At 46.4% G+C, this 23475-nt stretch overlaps 1 protein-coding gene across 2 annotated transcripts; it reads right to left on the reverse strand.

Moving 5' to 3' along the window:
• Positions 1–3119: 3119 nt before the first annotated feature.
• Positions 3120–23269, reverse strand: DMBX1 (diencephalon/mesencephalon homeobox 1). Of its 2 annotated transcripts, none has more exons than XM_084528041.1 (5): positions 23153–23269; positions 10777–10942; positions 6537–6715; positions 4917–5271; positions 3120–4460 (listed from the first exon to the last, which is right to left on the reverse strand). In XM_084528041.1, exons 2-5 carry the CDS (start codon positions 10928–10930, stop codon positions 4060–4062), a joined length of 1089 nt encoding a protein of 362 aa, XP_084384167.1. In that variant the 5' UTR covers positions 10931–10942; positions 23153–23269; the 3' UTR covers positions 3120–4059. The 2 variants fall into 2 exon arrangements, with proteins under 2 accessions (XP_084384167.1, XP_084384168.1); XM_084528042.1 differs by lacking the exon at positions 23153–23269 and adding an exon at positions 20471–20672.
• Between the last annotated feature and the right edge of the window lie 206 nt (positions 23270–23475).

Raw genomic sequence — 23475 nt, forward strand, 5'->3', positions numbered from 1 at the left:
CCAAGGGTATTTAAACTTGTTAGATGGGAAAAAAAAAAAAAAAAAAAAAGGCGTGGAAAAAAGGGGAATGGAAAAAAAAAAACAACAAAAACCTCACATTATTTCCTGCCTCCCAGCGTCATTAATGGGTCTTTTTTCTCCAGCAGTGAGTATCTGATATTTCTCCTGCATGGTTTAAACACCCCTTTTATTTATTAATATGCATCTCTTGCAAATAAGAAATTTTGCTGCAAACTCTTACCCTGAATATTGCAAGCTGTTTTCTCGTGGTCCCTGATCCTCCAAGGACCATAGCTAAAACTTTTACAAATTCAGTAAGCAGGATCTGGATCCACAGCTGGTTCACCAAGGAGAGGGAATGGCAGCAAAGTCACAGTGAGGGGAGCAGACCGGCAGAGGAAACCCCCAGATACAGAACCTGTCTCAGAACAGGAATTAGGAAGATTCTCTTCAGTCTCTCCATCACTGTTTTTAAAGGACCAGGCGTATCCTTTCTCAGCCTCAAGGCCATGCTGTACATTTATTTGGGGAATGTTCCTTTCATGCATAAAAAAACACTTTGAATGTCTGCGTTACAAAACACAAAATGTTGCTTCTTTTTTTGCATTTATCTGCCTGTGACTGAAGCCATACCAGTGATGCCATGTCCCAGCATTGGGTTGGTGCAGCATCCAAAAGAGATACATACGATTACTTTTTTTTAGTATTATTTTTATAATAGTTCTTCTATCTGATGGGGTAGGATCTAGGGGTTACACTCCAGGCATTTCATGCCTGTGATCAAAGAAGCTGTGTTACACCAACTTCACTGCTTGTTGAAATGGATCAAATCACAGCTGGGACAGAGGGGAGGGAATCTTCCTTCTGTTGTTTCTGAGGCTCACCAACAGCTTCACTTTTCTAAGTAGCTCAGGCTGGTGGAAAAGCAGGGAACAGGCAGACCTCACCTCCATCACAAGACAGGGGAGATTTGCATAGGTCCTTCCCACTGGTAAAGTTTTTATGTTTTTCAAATTCAAAGAAGAATAACAAAGTAGTGTCACTCCCTTTGGTATTCCCACTATACACACAGGCTCAAATTGGTTGTGGAGTTTCTCCCTATGATTTTTCTGAGTTCTGCTTTCTTTCTTTCCTTTTTTTTTTTTTTTTTTTTTTTTTTTAATCAAAAAAGTCCTAAAGCCCACAGGCATTAAAACAATTCACAGGAAAGAGTCTGTTTTGACAATAATTCTTTATGGAACTTTTACAAGCTGGGAGCCTAAATTCTTAGTTTTTGCATTTCCAAATCAATTTTCTCATTACCTGTAAGCTTACTCTCATTGCGGAAATTTTGGTTAATTTGACCGTAAGAAGATAACCAAAATTGGCATAAAATATTTCAGTGGGCTTATACAGATTTAAGGCGTGGAGTGTTTTTTCTCTAGTTTATTTTTAAATATTAGATAATTTCATCCTGATTCAGAATGGGAAAAATAATCTCAACATAAGAAATATTCTGACACAGCTGCACCAGGCTGAGGCAGATGAGGAGGACACTGCACTGAGGTCCCCAGGGAGTGACAGAGTTCCAGATGTCCCCTCCCCCCGTTTGCTTTCTGGGCTGGGCTGGCACCATCCCAATGTCCAGATGCTCCATCTGGGAAGTTCCTGGTGTCTGCTCAGCCTGTTGTAGGGATCACAGGGGATGAAGGGGATCAAATACCAGAGTAGTGTGAGATGTATGAAGGTGATGAATATTAAAATCATTTTTTGCACCGAGGCAAAGGGAAGAGTCTTCTCGCATGGCTTGGTGGGGAGGTCCTGTCTCCCCAGGGAGGATCACAACAAATCTAGTGCTGGGTCAAGGGAGTTTATCTCCTGTGCTCCATGCCCCTGCCTTGCATGATATAGCTTTATTCTGGTGTCCCCAGTTTGGGTGACAGGCACCCACTGCTACAAAAGTGAAAGCTGGGATGTTCAAAGGATCTTTTTGGAGACAGTAAATGTGCTTTGGAGGTTTTAATTTAGTCGGAGTCCTTTGAAAGTGGCAGCCAAAAATCTACTTCCTACAAATACATTTGGTTTTGGCAAAGCAAAGAATTCTGCTGGTCACGGGACCTGATCTGACAAAGTCAGGAAAACTAAAGCAGGAGAGAAAACCCCAAAACTAGAGTATTTGGCAGAACAGAACTATTTAAGGAAGATGTTCCATTTTCTTTGGAATCTGGTGTGGTCAAGGAACTGCCCCTCCAGAGCTCTGCTCTTGCTACGGCTTTATGAGGGATAAAACCCTCATTTCCCACCAAACTTGGCTATTCTTACTTCTCAATTTACAGGATTTACATGCTTTTTCAAGAGGCATTAGTAGAGCTGAAAAACACTCTTTCCTCCCCGTGTTTAAAGAGGTAATTTGACCCGTGGCTTCTGCATTGGTATGAAGCAAGGCAGGAGCAAGAGGGGCTGTAGGCTATGCACATGCTGCATCTACACTTCTTTAAATCAAGTATGGACCAGATGATCATCTGCAGCAAATTAGCCCAGCTCTGCTGTTCATTAGTGGCAGATCCGGCTGACACCCTTTGGATTCAAACCTAGCACCTGCCACAGAGCCGGTCTGGATTGTTGGTCCTAGGCAATATCAGATTAGATGTGAATTTCTTCCTTCCTTTGCTCAGTGCAGTGGGTTCAAAGGATTTATTTGGCTTGAGAAAAAAATGTAATAATTTGGATTGGCTTGGAAAAAAAAAAAAAGTAATTTAGATCGGCAGAAACATTGCTTCTCAACAAGGAAAACCACTCTGGGTTGATTCCTGAAATGAAACCTTATTCCAGTAAAACAAGGCCCATGCTGTTGACTGAAATCACTCTGTAGTCGGTGAATTTTGGTTACTTGCAAACCTTGTTCTGGCAAGTTTACCTATTCCTCCCCAGCACCAGAGAATACAAAGCCCCTGCTTATCACCTGCTTTGCCTCCAGCATTTCAGATATTTTTCACTTGCTACATTTTCACTTGCTAACCAGGTTCTGAAGCTGCAGGGCTTGAGGGTAGAGTTTGGTGATCGGAGCATTTTTCTAGGCACAGCTTGCATTAATCATGGTTTTGTCAAAGAACCATATAATTCATGGTGTATGAACACAGTGGGAGTTCATACAAAGTTTTTATTATTCTCTATTGTCAAAGCTAGACCAAAATGCTCTCCAGAAAGAAAACCCCATAATTTGTAAACAGAGGACTTTACACTTCACCGAAGATCAAAGAGGAGACAATCAAGTAAAAAATAATCCTGTGAATTTGGATTTTGCTTTTCTCCCTAGCCAGCAGCATTTTGTCCTCTGTCTTTGAACAAGTGCCATTAAAAATTAAAGGAAAAACGCTTGCCTTTTCAGAAGTGCTTAAGCAGGAAATTCACCTTTGCATCATTTCCTGGCCGTTACAGAATTGGCTTTAGCAGAGAAGAGAGAAGTGGAGTGGTGAAATGTAAAATCATTTTTCTTTTGCAAATCTTTTCTTTAGGACACTGACCCAAGAAGAGCAACTAGCTGCGACCTGAGGTCGGGAGGATGGCTGATTTATAACTCTGATACTAGCTACTAAAACTGAGAAAAAAAGGGGAATAAAAACAAAAGAGGTCACAGTTCTGTAACACTGACAGTAACACATGGGTGATGGGTGCTTTCAACATCATAAACTATGTACAAGACAAAGCATGACTCTTTGTTTTCCCAAAGAACTCAAGAACAACAACAAAAAAAGGGTGTATATAACACAGTTGGCACATTATCGCAGGGATGAGGAGGGGGGGCTTTTTCTGAACGTGACAGGCTTAACTCACGGCAGTCCAGAGGGACAGTTCATCTGCCTAAACACCTCCTCTCCCCCTTCCTTGTTAAATATCTAGCAAAGACCAGGCCGGTAGCAATGTCTGACGCAATCACGGTGCTAGTAAGACGTTAGCAAATGCAAAGTTTTCCCTGAAAGGGAGCACCTTACTCCAGGAGGAGATGAGGGTGGGCAGGGGGTCAAGGAGTGACACTTTTAGTGCCAGCCTCTGGTGCGTCGTCTCGCGGGCGATGGTGGCTCAGTTGGGGAGGGTGTCAAGCCCAAGGGACGCCGCGTGCTGCTTTGCCCGGAGCCGTAGGTTCTCAATGCTCGTCGTTTTACTGTTCAGGCTTGGGAGGGAGCTGGAGGCCTGCAGGATGGGCGAGGACCAGACCTGCTGAGCGTGGGAGAGTGACTGGTAGTACGACTGACAGTGCAGGGAGCTCAGAGGAGCCATGTTGACGTTCATGCCCAAGTAGGGCATGGCAGACGGTGTCCCCATTTCGAAGGAGGAGTAATGGACCAAGTTGTTGGTGGCTGCCATGTGCTGGCGGAATTGCTCCTGCAGGCGGAAGAGGCTCAGGGGTGAGGAGGAGTAGGAGTGAGTCTGAGCCAGGCCACTGCTGGATGAAGGCGTCACAGTCGCGCTGATGGGAGACTCTGTAGCAGGAGGCAGAGGGGATGGGGGTTATTTCTACAGGCTGGGTGCAGGTGATGATCTGCACTGCAGCACGGTCTTCTCTCTTACACCAAGAGTGCAAAAGAGAAGGGTTGTGTTAGCTCAGAAAAGCTAAGACGTGTCTGATCCACACCGGGCATCTTATTCCCTAGAAAATGTGGTTGACCTCTTTTCTGTGGCTTTGCCACTGCTAATGGGCACTGTTCTCCCCAAGCTCTAATCTGAGCAGAAAGCTTTTGCCCTTTCTGCACTCCTGCTTCAATGGACATCATGCCCTCCATGGGCCCCGATTAGTGTCAGGGACAAAAATACAAATCTGAGCATCTTACCTGCAAGCATTCACACAATAGGGAATAAGGGGCTATACCCAACCACCAGCATCTCCCTTGGAAACATCAAGTCCAGACCCCAATCACCATCAAGATTCATTCCCTCACCTGCTTTCGGGCTTGCTCTCTTGCAGTTCAAAGCCTTGCCGTCCACACCAGGGCTCTTGTCCACTTTAGCCTCATCCAAAGTGCTCTTAAACTCCTCCTCTCTGTCGGTCTGGTCCTCGGGTGCTGACTCGCTGGCCGACTGCTCTGACAGGGTGAGGTTGAGGTCCGTGCTTACCTCGCTGGGGAGGCTCTGGGTCTTCTCAGTGTCTGGCGTTGTGGCCTGGGTCTCCAGCACGGGTGGCTCTGTCTTCCCCTCGTTGTGGCTCCCTTCACAGTCCTTCTGCTTCTGCAGCTGCTCCTTCTGCAGGCTACGCTGCTTCTTCCGGAATTTGGCCCTCCGGTTCTTGAACCAAACCTTCAATGCCACAAACAGCATGGGAGAAAAATGGTGAAAATCACGCATAGTGCCAAAAGTAACATCATTCAGCTGGGGAGCTTCGGGGGACCCCAAAGCACTGAGGTACTGCATGCCCATTGTGCTCAAACATCATTCCACTTCGCTGGATCTTAGAGCTCTACCTTCTATTAGTGCTTCTACAAATAGCACAATATATACATATATATATTAAATCAGTCTTTATATTTATTCTCTAAGCCACATCACTGTTTTGTTTTGTCTAAATTGTTCAGGTTGTTGTGTCCAAACAGAACGTCTTATAGTTGAGTATGACAATACTGCATTGGCTTACAGTACTGTGCTCTAAATGTTAATTTCTAAAATAAAAACAAAAATTCTAAAATAATTTTAACTGCACCAAAACTATGGAAGGAAAAGTCAAAGTAAGTCATTATAATTATAAGTCATGACAGGCATAGGCTGATATCTTGGAACCAAATCTAAGGAAGGGGAGGGAGAATTCATATTTTTTAACTAAAATCAGTAGACATGGAAAAAGCATATTTGCAAATATCCTTAGCGTTGTTTAGTTGGTTAAATGAAGGTCAAAATATATTGACATTTATATAAAATAATTGTTTGTTTGTTTGTTTTACACTACTTATCCATTTAACATTGAGAAGCTTGTTATTTAGTGTTTTAGAGCCCAACAATGCAAGAACCTCCCTACCAGCAGGTTGCATTAGTTGGAACTAAAAACAAATTAAAAAAAATCAGACCTTGGCCTGAGATGTTACAATTATTGACAGTGGTGGAAAAGAGCAGCTGGAATTACTTGGGTTTTTGCTCCTCTGAGAAAGCCAGAAAAGCCTTGCAAATAAATAAATAAGTAGACTTCTGTTGATGTTTCTAAAATTTCCCCCAAAGAAATGTGAAAGAACAAATGAAAACCAGTGTACACTTCAGACAATCCTAAATTTAAAAAATATGCTTGTGGATTCAGAATTTCTTTAGCATATGTGAGACTTCAGATGAATGGTTTAGGGGTTGGTTTTTCTTTTCTTTTCTTTCTCTCTCTCTCTTTTTTTTTCCCTTTCTCATTTATGGCTGTTGTTTTTCCTGTCCTCTTTGACAACCTCTTTGACAACTTTATCTCCCCTCAAATCCTTCATTACACTAGAAGAATCTTGAAATATTGAGAGAGAAGGTCAACCCTCTGGGGGTTATTCATTAATTAATTAAATGAATTAGTCCCCACTCACAAACCCACAAAATAGCTGTACCTGGACTCTGGCTTCAGGTAGATTTGTGCACATAGCCAGCCGCTCTCTCATCACTACATCTGGATAGTGAGTCTTCTGGAAGGTCTTCTCCAGTGCCTCCAGTTGCTGCGCAGTGAAGGCTGTGCGACTTCGCCTTTGTTTGCGGTGCTGGGATCCATAACGTGCCTCCAAAATGATGTCTTGAAATGTACAGCCGTTGGAAGACAAGAAAAGTGGCCAATTTAATTATTGGAATTTGTATGCTAACAGTCGAATAAAGCACTTGCTAATACCAAATGAACCTGAACCTACAAAATAGTGTTCTCATGGGCTCTAGATTTAATAAAACACATGTATGCATTTTGCTGGTTAGTTGAGATGTCTGAGGAGGTAAAATTTCTGGCTAGAAAGCTTATTCTGGAGTGAGAAACCCTAAGACAGATGTGGGAACTGTTGAAACTCCTATGCTAAATTTGGTTGAAGTGAGCCAACCTGCTCCAGTGTCAGTGGGGCAGGACACGCATACGTGCAGACCTCACTGTGTCATAAACTGCACAAGGCTCTTTCATTAATAAACATAATTAAGAACAAGGAGAGAAGATTCACTGTTGTAATGAGAAGAGCCCAACACTGTGTGTGATATTCTCCCTGAAGCCATGGGCAGAGCTCTGGTAGGCTTCAATGCTGCCATGATGTGGTGTGCTCATCAGTGGGAAGAAGCCATGCAGTTCAAATAGAGATGCCCTGAGCCTATTTTGTTGGCTGCAGCTGCATTAGGAGGCATGCATCTTCCCAGAAACCAGGCTGAGCTGGCCCTTCTTTAGTGTCTTGTATGTAGCTCGCCGTAGTCTTCAAGCCATGATATTGGAGAGCAGTTCTGGGCTCCAGTTCAGGAAAGCACTTAAGCTCATGAGCTTATGTGTTTAGCCTGAAAGCATGTGCTTTACTGAGCACAGACACTCTCCAGCATCTGGGGTGGAAAAAGCAGCCAGGAACCAAACCCAGCTCCACTGATTGCAAGCCCAGAGCTCATGCGCTGAGCCCTTCTCAATAGAGATGCTGCTCAGAGGGTCTGACTTTGCAAACCCTGCTTGCAAAATTGAGGGCAGAGAAGAAATTCAGACTGGGGAAAATCTGAGGCCCACATTTAAGGGCTTATTATTTTACCGCAGGCGTTATTATTGCACAACAGTTAGTGGGAGTAGAAAGATCTTAAATCAATGAAAATAAGCTATTTTAAAATGAAAAAAAAAAATCCCTTTATTATGCAAGTTGGGACATGTTGTACTACAGCATTGGAATGAAATACTCAGTCTGGCGAGATGTTTGCTCTCAAAGAGGAAAATGCAGAAAGAGCTTTAGCAGTGTCTGGTATCATTTTTAATTTGGTTAAGAATGTGACTTCCAGTAGAAGGGAGGGATAAACACACTAGAAAACAACCTAACAGGAAGAAAAATCAGCATTATCAATGTGTGGAGCCAGATGAAGGCTCTTGCTGCTGTTTCTTTGCGCTTTTGTCACGAGCATCGTGGCATGAATGTAAACAATAAAACAAAACCTGCTGCCAGGCCGCCAGTCCCAGAACCACAGAGCTGGGTTCCAAATATGTCAGCTAACGAGCATAGCAAATCAGCTCTGCACCGCTCGAGCATTCCTCTTCCAAACTTCCAGCTGTTCCATTCTAGGTCAGCAGTTGTAGCGCCCTTCTGGGCTACGGCCAAAGCAGTGTGGTTTTGGCAACCTGGAAAAGACGTGATCGGGCTAAAGGTCTTCGGCCAAATACAATACAGCCTTGGTTGCATACAAGAGACCTTTGTGTTCAAGGTATCGGGGCTCTTGGGGGAGTTAAACCCCTGGTAATAGCTGCTGCTTTGGAGGCAGCAGCGGTGTCCTTCACGCGCTGAGACACAGCGCACCGTGCAGCCAGGCTGGGAGCAGGAACCTTCCAGGAGCAGAAACCAAAGCTACCCTGAAATGCTTTTCAAAGCTAACATTTTGTTTCAAGTACAAGAAATAAGGAGAAAGGACGTTGGTTTAACACCCTACCTGGAGGCTGCAATATTCCTGAATTTTGAGAGTAGAGGTTAGACCTACCAGTTCCCCAGAGGCGGCAGCTCATGCATTAAGTTTGGCCACTCCAACAAGAGCTAACCAGCAATTATTTTAATGTTTTAACTATGTTTTCAGGCTTTGTGCAAGAAGGAGAATATAAATTGCAGGTGAGGCCTTGCAGTTACAATCAGAAACCTCTGTTTTCTGACTTAAGGTCGTTTGCTTTTGCGCTGCTTTATTCTGACTGTCCCTGGAAGGCAAATGAGATCTATAACCCTGCACTGAAAGATATTCAGAAGTAAGAGAATGTGAAGCAGCTGCAAAGGAACCAGCTTGTAGGTATGTAATGCCTTTCCCACCAAAAAGAAGCAGAAAAGGGGACTATGGGATTTAATTCAGAAAGGCTTCCAGGTGGGGTATTAATTTTAAAGATAAGAGGTCAGAAAACTGATTGAATCTCCCGGTCAACAATACGAGAAGAGTTTTTAATCTTTTTATTGTATTTTTTTAAAGAAAATCTCCCTCTTCTTTTACCCTAGTTAGGGTCAAAGAACATTAAGACCTCCATGCTCTAGTGTAACAGATACAAGTGATTACAAAAATTTTGTGTCTAGGAAAGGGGCACCTTAAGACACAAGGTCTGCAAGGCACATAATAGAATTTGGGATCATCATCTCCCCTCTGACAGCCTATGTGCTGAAAGGGTGAGGGCAGGGGGAGGTGGATTATCAGGACAAGCAAAGTGTCCACCTGTCATCAGTCTGCACCCCAGTGGCAGAACCAGGATTAGAGTCTAGGTCTCCTTGATCCCACTTGGGATCCCTTTTGATGAGGACAGCGACTCCCAGCCCTGCCCTACAGCCCCCCAGAGCTCCCACAAGCCACAGTAAATGGTTTGAGGAACCTTGTAAGGTGTTCACTCCTTCTTCAACAGATGGATAAAGAAACACTAATGGCATGAAGATTTGGGAGTCAGCAGTCGTTCAGTGATCCAAACAGACACCTTGCCTTTGTATATTGCTCACTTCAGAGGACTGTCCTGGAACTTCTACTTCCTCACCTTACCTTAAACCTATGTCTCTTAAATTTAGCCTGCTAAATTTGTCTGGATAGATTAATTCTTTCACCTATTCTAGGCTGAAAGGAGTCACTCCACCTTTTTTTTTTTTTTTTTTCCTTAAATATCAGACAGCTAGAAAGCTTGCTTAGAGCAGGCGAGAAATTATTAGACAGTCAGGGAAAATGTGTCCACTCTGGGAAGGTTTCATGAATCGCATCCATTGCACCTTTTTTACTTTAGCTTCAGGGTACTAACGCACTGTTTCTGCATCTCTCCTGTTGTCAGGTCTGGTCTACTACACCGCATCCTAGCCCTGACCTGGGTGATGTGACAGCTGCTGACCATTTGCACTGCAGAAGACTTTGATGATCTCAGCCAGATCTGGTGATTCTGCAGTACGAAGAAATGTAGATATATTTGCCCTACCATACCAAATATTTTCAGCTCTCCATTTAAACAAATCCCTCTACCAAATCATAAAAAACTACATGGACTTTGCACTTCCTTTTAATGACAGTAGGGAACGCAGTGCTGTTACACCCATGGTCAAACACAGCCAAACAGATCAGATGCTGTGGAGCAGCAGCTTCTGCCCTGACATTCCACTGGCAACAATACTGTGTGAATAACAGCCTCCGGGTAAAGCCACATGTGACTTTCTTTGAGACTAAAAAATCTCTTTTATGGAAGGTAAAACACAAGAACAGCTGACAGGGAGCCAGCAGGACCTTCGAGCATCACCCAAGCTGAGTGGGATCCCCTGGAAGAAGTAGGTCAAGGTGAGACCCAGAGGAGATGCAAATGAAGGTTATCTTCCAGAGAGAAAGAAGGTTTAATAAGATGACAAATGAAAAGTAGCTGCAAGAAGGACCAACGTGGAAGAGCAAACAATTCTGGGATGGCATAAGATGGCTGTTAGGGGATGGCCTGAGCCCCTCAGTGGGGAAATGTGCTTCACAGCATGCTCATATCCATTATGCTGTTATTTCCTAAGAGCAAAGTCAATCTTTCTGGTATTTGTTGTTCCCCTGATAAAACAGTTATCAATGTCATTTTATTCTCTCTTTTTGACCCCACATAGTGAGGCTGAATTCCTTCTCACTCCCTTCTCATTTTTTTTTTCCCCAAAAGCCATGAGTTGTTCTTACCAGCCAGTCTCTCTGCCAGGGTGAGGGCGTGCACGGAGGGCCGGTAGTCGGGGGCATGCTGGGCTTGCTGGGCTGCCTGCTGGTGGAGGTTGTACATGGCGCTCAGTGAGTTCATGGCGTGCAGGGAGTAACCATTCACTCCATAGTGCTGCATGGCGACATCAACCTGGAAAACAGTGGACAGAGGAGAGAGGTGCTGAGGGACATGCTACTCCAGTGCCCCGGTGTCTCAGCAGAGCCTTGGAGATGCAGAGATGAAACTTCAGCTGCTGCGTGCAAGGCTCGTTTCCAGCCTCACAGCTCCAGCAGGTTCTGGGGCAGGAATCAAAAAAGCTCCTGTAGACCTAACGCGTTAAAGACAGCAGTCTGGCTTCCAAGCTTAGAGGCTGGCATCTGACTGTATGGATACACGACATGCTGAACAAAAAATGGGAAGGGATTTTTCAGGGTTGTTACATACATATCATAATAAAAGACATAATATTGTCATTCCTTTTAATGTACTGACTTACCTTCATCCCAGAACTAGCTAGGGTTTTGTTCCTATCATTGCATACAGTGAGCTGTTCAATATTGCCATTGCTCTGATGTCAAACTCTTTTCTTTTTTTATCTGAACCCACTCATGCCATTTATTTACATCCATGCTTCTTAAGGGTCTTCATAACAAAGCCCAAATGATAGGGGAAAACTCATAACGTAAAGTAAAACAAATATGTAGCTTAATAGGGACAAAGGCGTTATTGCTAAAGAGGGAATTAAGGTTTGCAATAAATACTGAAGTCTTATAGCTCGATAGCAAAGAAATTATTTGGAAAACAAACAAACAAAACAACTAATTTTTTTTTGTTTGTTTGTTTCTACAGTGGGCTCTGCATGAAACTTCAAGCTGTTTTTCCTTACAGACCATCTGTAAAACTGAGCTAATATTGATCCCAAAAGCTGAGTGATGCTTCATTCACCCGTGTTATAAATGACCAAGGGCCTCCAGGATGCCGTTTCTGTGGTTCATAAGACATCAGGAAGGATGTTGTGAAACATTTGCCACAAAAGAAAATTCCAAAAACTCCACTTAAACCAGTAAGTCATCGTCTGGAAAGTCAGTGCAAAGAATGGCCATTCAGAGAAACAGGTCCAGCTGCACTAGTTTTAGGAAAGCAGACAGGATATCTAGGTGACCTCGCAGGAAACAGTTTTGGTCATTGATCATTTGATCAATGGAGGAAGGTGGCTTGACTCCCATGATTTTTAGAGGAATCCGATGTATTAAACAGCAAAATTTTGTATCTAGCTGTTATATGTTGTTGTTTTTTTTTCAGTAGTGGGGACTCTTTAATCTCATACTCATGCCTGGAGGCCTTCATGTTGCATGTAGAGGATTTTTACCACGAAGGACTGACCCTCAGTGAAGGAGGAGGAATGGACACAAATGATAGTGAGCCTCTGGGACTGCACAATCACTGGTCCCACTATCTCCATTGCTCCAATTTCTCATAATCTCCCCCAAAACCTTAATGTAGGATATATGGACACAGGGTAAACTTGTATAACATCCAGAGACCAAGCTGTAGCTCCTGGGAAAAGAACTGAATTCTGTGTTGTATGTTCTAGTAATGACCTCAGGCATCTTCTGCCTTCACCCTTTCAAGTACCTCAAAGTTGTGGTGCCCAGAAGCAGAGGTGGGAAGCCATAGGGAGGGGTCTTGTTCCAATGCCCTGACAGCTCTGGGGTGGCTCTTGTTCCTCTAGGATGTTTCCTTTTAACTGGGGGATGATGTAACCCAAGCTTTTGGTATTGTCTTCTCCAAGAAGCTGCAGTAATTACATGTAAAAGCTGGTAATTTGGTGATCTACCATCCAGCCTCACTGTGGCTATCCAGCACCTACCTCCTACTTCACTCTGCGTGATGCCAGGCACATCCCTGTGCCCCAAGGAGAATCTTACCAGTTCCAGCCTTTCCTATGATATCCAGTATAAGGGTATAAGCAAAAAGCTACCTCCTACTTAAAAATGCGTACAGATAGTTTTAATATCAATAGCTGATTTATTGAAAAATGTATCTAAAGGGGTCTGACATGTATTTTCTAGCTAGTTGTAAAAATTGGGAGAAAAAAATCTCATCTTCTTTATCATATCCCAGCAACTAATTTTTAATTGATTTTCAAGATATTTTATTACAAAATTTTACCCAAGATTATTTTTAGGAAAAGCAAAAACATCCCCAAATAAAATAATTTGTTCAACCTTCATCTACACTTATCAAAGCTTTATTCATTCCAGTGGAAGAGAAAGCCAAAGCTGTTCTGAGCTGAGTCAGAGTGACAATGGGTGCTTTTGTTTTGGATGCTGACCATGCACGAGGATGCCATTGCTCTGCTCTAGCCGAGCTACAGGAAGATGTAAGCAATGCCAGAATTGTGGCATGTACTAAGGAACAAAAACATGTCCTAGTGACATGTGCTGTCAGTGTGGCCACCAGAAGACATGTCCCATCACCTGGAGGAGGGAGGCCAGGCTGGAGCTCACTGCAGGTCCCACCACGGATACTTCTAGAGGTGCCTGAGGCAGTTTTGCCAGGTTTGGCCCTCAGGGTGGAGGAGCTCCTGCACTTTTTGTGCAGCCGTGTGAGGACACACAGCCTGTTAAGAGCCCTGGGCTGCTGCCAGAGCTCAGTCCCTAGCAGACACCAAAGAATCCACACCAGGGCTCAGCCTGGCTAAGAGAGACTTGGGAGGCCAAGTGTCTTTGGCTCCCCATCGCACAGAAATGCCTGTTTATTTCCTAATCCCCTTGCATGCTCTTATTTTTCACCAACCTGGCACATTCAGGGAAGAACAAACAGGGAGAGGAGGCGAATATCCCTATAACACTCAGTCCAGTGATGTGCCTGGAGCCCAGGCTTCTACTGAAACACTCGTTCCAGGGAGATTTCAGGTTATTTGACCATTAAAAACACTTCTGTGTGTACACATGTGCTTGAACAAACTCGTCTGAGTGGCCTAGGAGAAAGCACATGAATTAAAAAAAAGTTTAAAAAAATAAAATGATAACAATGGGCTCATGAGCAATCCATATGCATCACAGCCTTCGTGATAACAGCCTGGCATGCTGTGGTGCAGGCGATGAGCAGAGCTTCCCAGCCACTTGTGCAGCACAAAAATCACCCCAGGTTTTGTATAAAAATGGGGGAAAAGAAGATATCTTGCGTTTACTGAGCGAGACCATTCAACCTAATAGGCAAAGTTAACTGAGACAGCAAACAGCTCCTGCTTAACTGTCAGCTCCAAGCACACTCCAACCCCAATAAATTAAATATTTAAAAGACATCATGCAGCAATTTTTTTTTAATGGAGAAAGCCATTCATCAAGCCACCGCTGTGTTTCACAAGCTGTCGAATAGTGCTTACACTGGTTAAAATAATCTTTATATTTCATTAAGCAACCAAATAAGCTGATCCCTCCCCACTGGCTGTATAGATGGTTTTAATTTTCGAAATCTGCAAATGCATCTTTTATGTCTCTGGGTGGCTGGAGGGCCTCAGAGCAACCGCGGCCAGGAGCAGGATGAGCGCAGCCACCTGCGTGCAGCAGCACCAGGCTGCGAGCTCCCTGCTCCTCGCCTTCTCGAGCCCAGTATTACCACCCCAGTCCCAAATTTCACCTATAGCTCCTACCTCCCCACAGACCCCTCTTTATTCATTTATAATGCTTAATTTGATGCAAAACGATGTGCACATATAGCAGCCGGGGATGGAAACCCTGTTATCCCGGAGCAGAGCTGCGTTTCTCCAGCTGCAGCACGGCTCCCACTCATCTCTCCCCAAAAGCAACCCCCAAAACCTCAGGTTCCTGTAGAGAAAAGAGGGGAATGCCACATGTTTCCTTGCCAGATGAAAACTCCTATTCCTGGTGGCTTGTGTTTCTGTATGCATGTAATTCAAACAGGTCTGAGTACAATAAAACATTTTTTTTAAAATATAATATTGAACTTTTCTGCAAAGTACCTTGCATTTTACACTCTACAGGGAAAAAAAAATAAAAGAAAGAAAATAAAAAGACCTAGAGCTGTATTAACTGCACCCAAAAATCTGAGATGGGTGATGTTTTCTGCTCACTGCTCTCTGCATTTCACCCTTTATCCCCCCTCCCAACAAAATGCAGTCAGTCAGCATCAGGCTTCACACGCCAGCCGGCACAAGGCATTTAACAAAAATACAGAACTGACAAAACTCATTAGGGGAGAAATGTATCGATCCCTGCAGCCTGTAAACCAAGGTGTCACTGTGCTGGCCACAGAGTTCATCCCCACGGTGAGCCGTCCTGGGCGAGGACATCCACAGCAGCGCTGCTCTGGAGGGAAACAATTTTAAACCAAGACAGTGGTTTTGTTCCGTGTGTTATCCTGGAATAAATGCACGTGCCCCCCTTTTTCCCCTCCCTGGTTGAAACTGAGGAATTTTCTTCAAGTGTTTATTCTGGCCATTTTTCCCAGGTAAGAGTAGAAAATGCCAAGGACAGGACACTTGCCGTACTCAAGAAAATGCCATGGGGTAAAAAGAATTTGAGGCTGGGTGTAGGATGTGATTCTTTGCAGGGGCTTTGGACCATTTTCTCTTTTCCCTACAACTGGCTCCTCCCAATACCAAACCATCCCAAACTCAAAATAGTACTGAGCCTAAACTCACTGACCTATATGGGATGCTCAGATGCCACCATTAAAAATGGGGCAATAATACCTATGAAGTTAAAAGGAAAACTATTCTTTTTCTTGAAGGAGTCAGGGATAGCTTGTCAGAGCCTGCTTTTGTTACTTTGTTGTTTCATTACATCTTTCTGAAAACTGGGGAGGGTTGGAAGGGGAGGGTGTTTGGGGTAGAAAATAAGCTGTACTAAACAAGTAACATCCAGATTTTGACAGCTCATTGGTAGAAGTGAATTTCAATGCCATAGTTCATTTCTGATGAAAAGAGATGAGCCAGAGATGCACGCAGGTTTTGGAAGAGCTCTGCACCATGTCAGGTCTGTGCCTGGAAGCAAGACACAGCTTGGCAATGGGAAAAGCATCAGGGGAAATAAAAAGTGGAAGAAAAGCCAGCGCTCACGTGTGAACTGTGCCTTGGCATTTGGAGTCCTGCAGGTGACAGAAAAATTGGAGAAGCCCCAGCACATTAAAAGCAAAGTTGCAGTGCTCCAGCCCGGCACAGTGCAGGCAGTGCCTGCTCGGTCGGTGCAAATCATTGCTTGCGTTTCTCTGTGCCGAGTGCAGGAATCTGGTCACTATTAGCAGGGAGGGACAGAAAATGGTTTGTGCTGACACTGTCCCCGTTACCACTGCTGGCAATAAGCCTCGTCAAAAATAAAATCACAACAAAACATTCCCCCGCTCCTAGGGCTGTTCTGTGGTGTGATTTCATGCTCTGAGTCCTGGTTCAGAAATGCTTCAGATCAGCAAGATGGATAACGAATCCATCCCTGCTTATCTGACAGCCAAGTAAAGAGGCTCCATCTATGCACAGACAGAGGGTTTATATGTATTTGGTACTAAATGAATTACATACCTAGGGGGTGCTGAATAAATGATCCTTGCAAGAGGTTTTCTTCAATCTTATTTTTCTTATGTCCCTAAATCTTTAAGGTATATAAAAGTCCAAAGTCGTGTAAGATAATAACCAGCATGCTATAAATCTCTTTTGTTCCTCACGTGAGATTGTTTCCTTAGACTTTCGGCAATCTCACCTTTGTAGTGGGTGAAATATAAATAACTTCAAGTACTGCAACACATCATATTTTCTCATTCAGACGTCAAAGTCTGGGAGCAACACGCACCAGAAAAACAGCCTTCTGGAGGGCTCTTCTCGTGACCGAAATAAAGGAATTGAGAACGGTTCCTAAAAATCGATTCCCCGTTTCTAATCTACCTGCAGTATTTTTACACCTGTGCACATTCCTGGACCTAAAGGCAGTTAATTTCTTAGGGCAGAGTGAGATCTTAATTATGCCTGGTCTATTTGAACAAGTTGCAACCCACCAAAAGCAAAACCTGAGTTATTACACAAATCCTCAGAGCTCACATTTGGCTACGATGACCGACCTTGTTATCACTGTTCCACCCCACTTCAGCAACAAGCCAGCTGGACCTTCTTCTGGCCTTTAAAATGAAAAATATCTTTTTTTCTGCTGAAAACCGAGAAGATTGCTAGCAGTCGAAACTGGAAATAGTGCAGTTTAAGAGCAGTTCTTGTCAAATAATTCTCTTTTTTTTTAGAGCTCTGATGCTGAAGAGTACAGCAACTGCATTTGCAGCGCTTGTTTGTTTGCAGCAGAAGTACAAGGGGATCTGAGGGGGGTGTAAGTTTTAAGAAAAAAACCTTGGAGTACCCTTTTGGGGTGGGGGAAGCTTCATTGCCTGGCTCTACCAGCTCAGGCACCAGGATGCCAGCGGCTGGGGTAGCAGGGTCTGGCTGGCAGTCGCTGTGATTTTTATTTAAGGCTTTTGTGAAACTGCCTTTCCCCCCTCCCCAGAGCCCCAGATAACAGCACCAAGTGATTGATTCGACAGTTCCTGGCAAAAGAGTTTCCAGCGTCTGTGTCAGCGGAGGTGCACTTTGAAGGACAGCCCAAAATAAAATAAAATAAAATAAAATAAAATAAATAGAATTAAGACACCCTCACTGACATTGCTTTTGGCAGGCACAATTTTTAAGACCTGGAGCCCGGTGATTTGCAGCATAGGGCCAGGACTGGCATCACCAAGCATCACTGTGGTGCTGGATCTCTCACTTGCTGTAATTTACAGGTGACGATCAGTGCGTGCAGATCGACTCAGTAGAAAACTCCCTCAGAGCAGCATTCAACCCTCAATAAGCGATTTTATAATTTGTGTTGAAGCAGAAACATTTTCCTGGGTAAATAAGAAAAGCTCTTAATCTGAACATCACTTCAGGTCTAGTTTCAGGATCTTGGTCTGCTTCCAGCTCAGTCAACAGAAGAGAAAAAAAAAAAAAAAAAAGAATAAAGCACACATTTTTAGGCAGATTTCTTACAACTAACATCACAGTGGAAAGCTGAGCCCGCAGCCCAGCCCAGCCCCGAGGAGCAGGAGCACTCAGAGCCCAGCTCTGCCTGTGTTGTGTCCGTGGCTGTGGAAGGCAGCATCGTGCCGCAGCCAGGCTCCGACAGCCCTGCCCCGGCTGCATCTCCCCAGATCCCACACGTGGAGTAGCCTTGAAGTGCTTGAAAGCGATCAAACTACTGACTTCACAAACGGCTTAAAGTGTTTAACTTGGCTGCTTATATGAAGGGGAAAAAAAAGTACTTTTCCCCTCACCCTTTCCAAAACAAGCATGTTTCTGGCTTAGTTGTATTTGTATGTGGTTTTTCTGGCTCAGCCCTTCCTTTTGCTGTAGTGAAAATGGCTTTGCTTGAGAAACATCAGTTCATTCGCCTTAGTGCTGGCAAAGAGAATTTTCCAAAGTGGACAACAGGAGAGGTCCCAGAAATCCCAAGCCCTGCCCTTCAGGGCAGCACAAGAGGCGGCTCTTGCCTTGCTCTCTGCCCCCCAGACAGTTTTCTGCAGCGTATTTGGCTGCAGATCACTTGCAAGGTCAAATTGAGTGGCCTGAAGGAACACCTTTGGGTCAGTGGCAGGGTTTGGGGGAATCTCTGATGCCCCTGGAAGATGCAGCAATGTCCTGGAGGTTTCTACCCGTGATGTGACCAATACGGGGATGCTGGGCTGAGGTGGGGACACACGTTGGTTCCCTTCCACTCTTCCTCTGGGCAGCAGCTTCTGGCACAAGGAAGGGGCAGGCAGGGCAGGAGGGCAATTTCTCCACCCCTCCCAATTCGTCAAGTGAGCCATGAGCTCTGGGTGCTAACCTGAGAGCAGTCAGGGATGGGAGAAGAGAGGAACACACCTCTGTGACATGCAGCAGTTTGTGCCACAGCATTGGAGCTTGCCTCCCTTGGCACAAAAATGACACTTCTGGGTGCTTTTTCAGCTGCTTAGCTGAAAAGCTGTGAGGCTGTGACACCAAGCACAATTTGGCTTGAAGCTGATTTTGGAGAGATCAAAAGAAGGAGCTAATTCTGTAGGGAACAGGAGCTGAAAGCCTGAACCTTGGCCACTTCTGCAGGTACGGCGGGCTCTGCCCCTGCGGGTGGCGTTTGCAGGGCTCTGAAAACTACGCTCACAAAATACATGGTGGCAGTTCTTTCTGCTCAGACTCAGATCAGCGATAAGGCAAAATGACAGGCAAGTGAAAAAGAAAAGGAATAAATCCTAAAAGGCAGCTCCAGCAAATCATAAAACTGTGGAGAACTTTTAATACCTTAAAAGAATAAGACCAAAGATTTGACTTTTCCTTTGTTACAAGAGATAACACTAATTTCCCTCCTACCACTTTAAAAAACAAACAAACAAACAAACAAACAAAAAAACAACTATTTGTGCTCTGTGACTTTTACAAGGGGCTGGAAGAAGACTTTTGTCCCCCTAAAAGCGGGCCAGGAATTGGAGCCAGCAACTGGGCAGGACCATGGGTGCACGCGATGCTGCCTTTCCCATAAGCATTTGGATAGATATACAGAATTAAACACCCTTGCCAAGATAAGCAAGATGTTTTGGCCACCAGCAGGTGATCTGAGCCTTAAGGAGCTGTAAGACGGGCAGAGCAGCTCAGTGCTTGGTTTTGCAGGGAGATGCACAGCCCTGCAGCACACTCACGCAGCTGGTTGGCATCAAGGAGCTGCACACATCTGATTTCTGCAGCTCCCTTTGCAGGAGCATTTTTTCCCCTCCAAATCCCATCAGCTCACCTGGCTTCCCCTTCCCAGAGGACCCTAGTGGAGTTCCCAAGCACTCTTTTCTCCCTAAAAATACTTAATGTTTTGTCATCTGGATGGTTTGAAGCAGTGTTTCCCAAGTCAGCACTCGCTCTATGCAACCTCTCCCAGGAGAGCTGTGCCAGCAGCTACCAGGAATGAGCCACGCTCGTGCTGTGGCCCACCCACAGCTCCTGGCTGCAAACACCCGCTCACCACCACTGGCAGAACCGCGGGTCCCTGCCAGCCCCGCTCCAGCTCCCATCCCTCCCTCAGTGACCTTCTCCTTTCCAGGAGCCTCGGCTGTGCCAGGCATGCTTTAGAAATCATAAATCACGGGCCTGATCCCAAACCCAATGGAGTCAATGTTAAAAAAAAATAAAAATAAATAATAATAATAAAAAAACAATTCCAGCAGTTTTTGGACTGGAGGAACAAGACCTGAGGATCTTGCCTAACCCTGGTGCCCCATGAATTAATTTCTGGGCATTTAGCTGTGTTTCACAGTTCTCCATGCTGTGCAACAAGCATGTGGCAGTGGATGTTTCCCAGAAGCAGGTTAGTTTATCAGTAGCTGAGTCAGATTGGTGAAGTGGGGTTTTATTGTATCCTTGCTCTTCAGCATTTCTCCTGCTTAATGTTTTTTTGCCAAAAGAGGTGAGATAACTGTAAATGTTTCCATTCTGACATGGGCACTGGACATCAGTGCCGAACCTTTTGAAAAGGCTCAAACCCAGGTGACATCCATCACTACCTCGCCAGAAGCATTTCCAACCTGAGCTGAATTTTGGGACGCCTCTGAGAAACCTCAGACCGAATAATTTAAGTGCTGTCTTAGAAAACACGGGCTACTTCTTTCTGAAGGGCTTACCTATTGCTGCAGCAGCAAAACCAGCAGGTAGCCGCATCAGAAGAGCCTGGTCCCGGACCTCTCCTGCAGCACCTTTGTCTTGTAGGGCCGGTCGTGGGGAGGACAGAGGGGAGAGGAGCTGCTTTCTCTGGCCTCCTTTCATTAGCATCCCCTCTTTCCCAGCGAAGCTTTCTTTTAAAGGAGAAAGGCATGACACGGGGAACAAAACCCGCTGCCTTCGCTCCCCCTGCGCCTACATTGTGCCAAACTTGCCCGGCCCTTCTCCCCGAGCAGCGGGAAGCCTCTGCAGCTCTGCAGGTAGCTGGGGAGAAGCAGCATCTGCACAGCTGGGTGAACCAGCTGGGTTTCCCGAGCCGGGGAGATCTCTGCAGGAGCCCCCTGAGCTGCACGAGTAGGAGAACATCCCATTTGGGCATCGGGATCTCGTGAAATTAGCAGGGAAAGCTGGAAAGCCACACCGACTGGCTCGGCTCGACAGCCCAATTTCAGACATTTTTGCCTTGAGTGCGTTGGTGTAATTCAATCCAAGCTCTCATCAGTCACGGGGGAGCTCGGAGCTGAAGTCGCTTTTACCCTTTCACGAATTTTCGGCCCTAAAAGCTCTTGGTTGCTCGGGTGCGAGGGAGGCACATGGAGAGGGGAGAAGCCGCAGATCCCCGCTGTGACCCTCCCCGGTCCCGGGCAGCCCTTTGGGGTGACCCCCTCCTGCCCTTTATGGGGGGGGGTCCCTCACCTGTAGGGGGACACCCCTGGGGCTCCCCCAGCCTGCGGGGTGAGGAGGCGCAGCCCCCCAAGGAGCACGGCTCCGAAAAGGGGAAAGGCGGTGAAAAACGCATGGGGGGGGGGGCTCGGAAAGTTGGGTCAGGGGGTGTTGGGGTTCCCCCACTCAACCCCATGCAGATTTCCCCCCTCGTGTGTTTGTGCTCCCGGCAGAGGTGAGAGCAGAGGAGGGAGGGAGAGGGGGGAAAAAGCCCTCCGGCCCTGCCTTCGGGGAAGCGGGAGGCTACTTCAGACAAAACAGTTATCCATTAACATCCAATTATCACTTGGTCCAAGCCATTAATTATAAATCAGCCTCCTAATTGGGATAATTAGCTCTCTGCTACTTAATGTAGTATGACTGATGCGTTTGGAAAGAAGGTAATCACTCCATTTGTTTAGCGTTAGGGGAACAAATCCAGCTCGCAGGGGTTCATTTCAGCCTTAGCCCCGACCCCCCCAAACAGGAGAACCTCTTCGCGGCCCCAGCAGTTTTTTGGGAACAGGGACAGGGACGGGCACACGCAACCCCCCGGGGCTGGGGCCGGGCACCCCCCTCACACGCCCCCCGCTTGGCTGGGGGCCGGGTTAATTGGAGGGGGTTAATTGGAGGGGAGGGGGCCGAGCACCGGTGTGACCCCTCCGGAGGAACCGGGGAGCCCCCTCCCCGTGTCCCCCCGCCCGGCTCCGCATTTAACAACCGTTCAGGGAGAGCGGAAAAAACTTTCTTTCTTGGCAATTCTGATTTTTTTTTTTTTTTTTCTTTTCCCCCCCTTCCCCTGGATGTCTCATTAATGCCGGCTGCTCGGCGAGCCGCCGATAGCTGCGGGACATGATTAGATATTTATTACTGTCATTTACATGGAAAACTTGAGCTAACCAAGTGGAACTGGAGGGGGCCGCCGGAGGGGACGGGATGGGGCGGTGGGGGGAAGATTTTAATTTTTTTTTTCCCCTGGCTCTGGAAGACGAACCCGAGAGCAGGACCCAGCCGGAGCCCGGCCGGCTGGAGAGGCGTGTTGGGGGCCGAATCCCGCCGAGCCCCCCCTCTATGGGACAGGGATTTTGGGGCCGAGCCCTCCCCGGCTCCCAGGCTCCGCGTTTCGTTTGGAGAGGGAGCGGGGTGCGCGCATCCCCCTGGAAAACGAGGGATTTTCCCCCTTTCTGCTGTCGGACTAGCGGCGACCGAAGAGATCCTTAGGGACAGAGGGAATTTGGCCTGGGATGCGCTGACCCCAGCTCCCTCCCCATACCGGCGGGTGTCCCCCCCGAACCGCGAATCCGCCTGGAAATCAACGGAAAAAGCAGCTGGGGAAAGCCGGGGGGCTGGAGGGATTGGGGGCACCCCAAGACTCCGGTGGAGGGTGCTCCCAGCCCCTTCTCCAAAAAAAAAGAAATAAAAATAAATAAATAAAAGCAGAAAGTCACGGCGGGTCTGGGCTTAAACCGCATCTCCCACGGCGGAGAAACTTCCCGGAGCGCTTCGCATTGCCTAAAGGAGCCCGTGCCCCCCCCATCCCCAGGCGGGACCCCCCTCCCGGGAGGTCACCCTCGCCCCCCGGCGGGTTTGCGGTGCCCCAGCAGCCGGCACCCACCGGGACGCGGAGTTTTTTTTCCCGACCAAGTGCTGGCTGCGCCCCCCCGCCCCTTCCCGAGCTGTTATCCCATGGCCCGAGGGGCGACTCTGGCGGAGATGTATGAGATCTCTTGCGGTAAAAATATGCATGCTGATCCCCATTTGGTTAGCCCTATAATGGAGGTGTAAATAGGTTTCGACTGCGAAGCCCTTAATTTATCACCCGAGCCTGACAGCGCAGGTCCGGGATTTATATACCTCTTGAAGTCAGAGCGGGGAGGGGGTCGGGCCCCTAGCTCTTTGCAGGCGGGTCCCCGTCCTTTTTTTTTTTTTTTTTTCCATCTAACCTTGCAAAAGGGTGGTGCAGGGGGATGATTTTCCGTAGAAACATCCCTTAGCGCTGCCGGAATCGTGCCCTGCCACGCGGTCCCTTCCTTACTCAACTTCAGCGGCACCGGAAAAAAAAAAAAAAGCAGCAAACCACAGCCACCCCACAGCCACCCGGCCCCACTCGGGGCAGTTTCTGCCGCCGGCGGGCTCTCACCTTATTAAAACATCATTATGTAAATTGGGGGGAAAAGTTGCACTCCCCCCTCAGAGCCCGGCAAAGGAAAGGATGCGCTGCCCCTGCGCTTTCCCAACCCGCACCGGAGCGGGCTTCGTGTGGGCT

This window comes from Aythya ferina (genome assembly GCF_964211825.1).
Source record: "Aythya ferina genome assembly, chromosome: 8".
In the NCBI taxonomy this organism is placed as follows: Eukaryota; Metazoa; Chordata; class Aves; order Anseriformes; family Anatidae; genus Aythya; species Aythya ferina.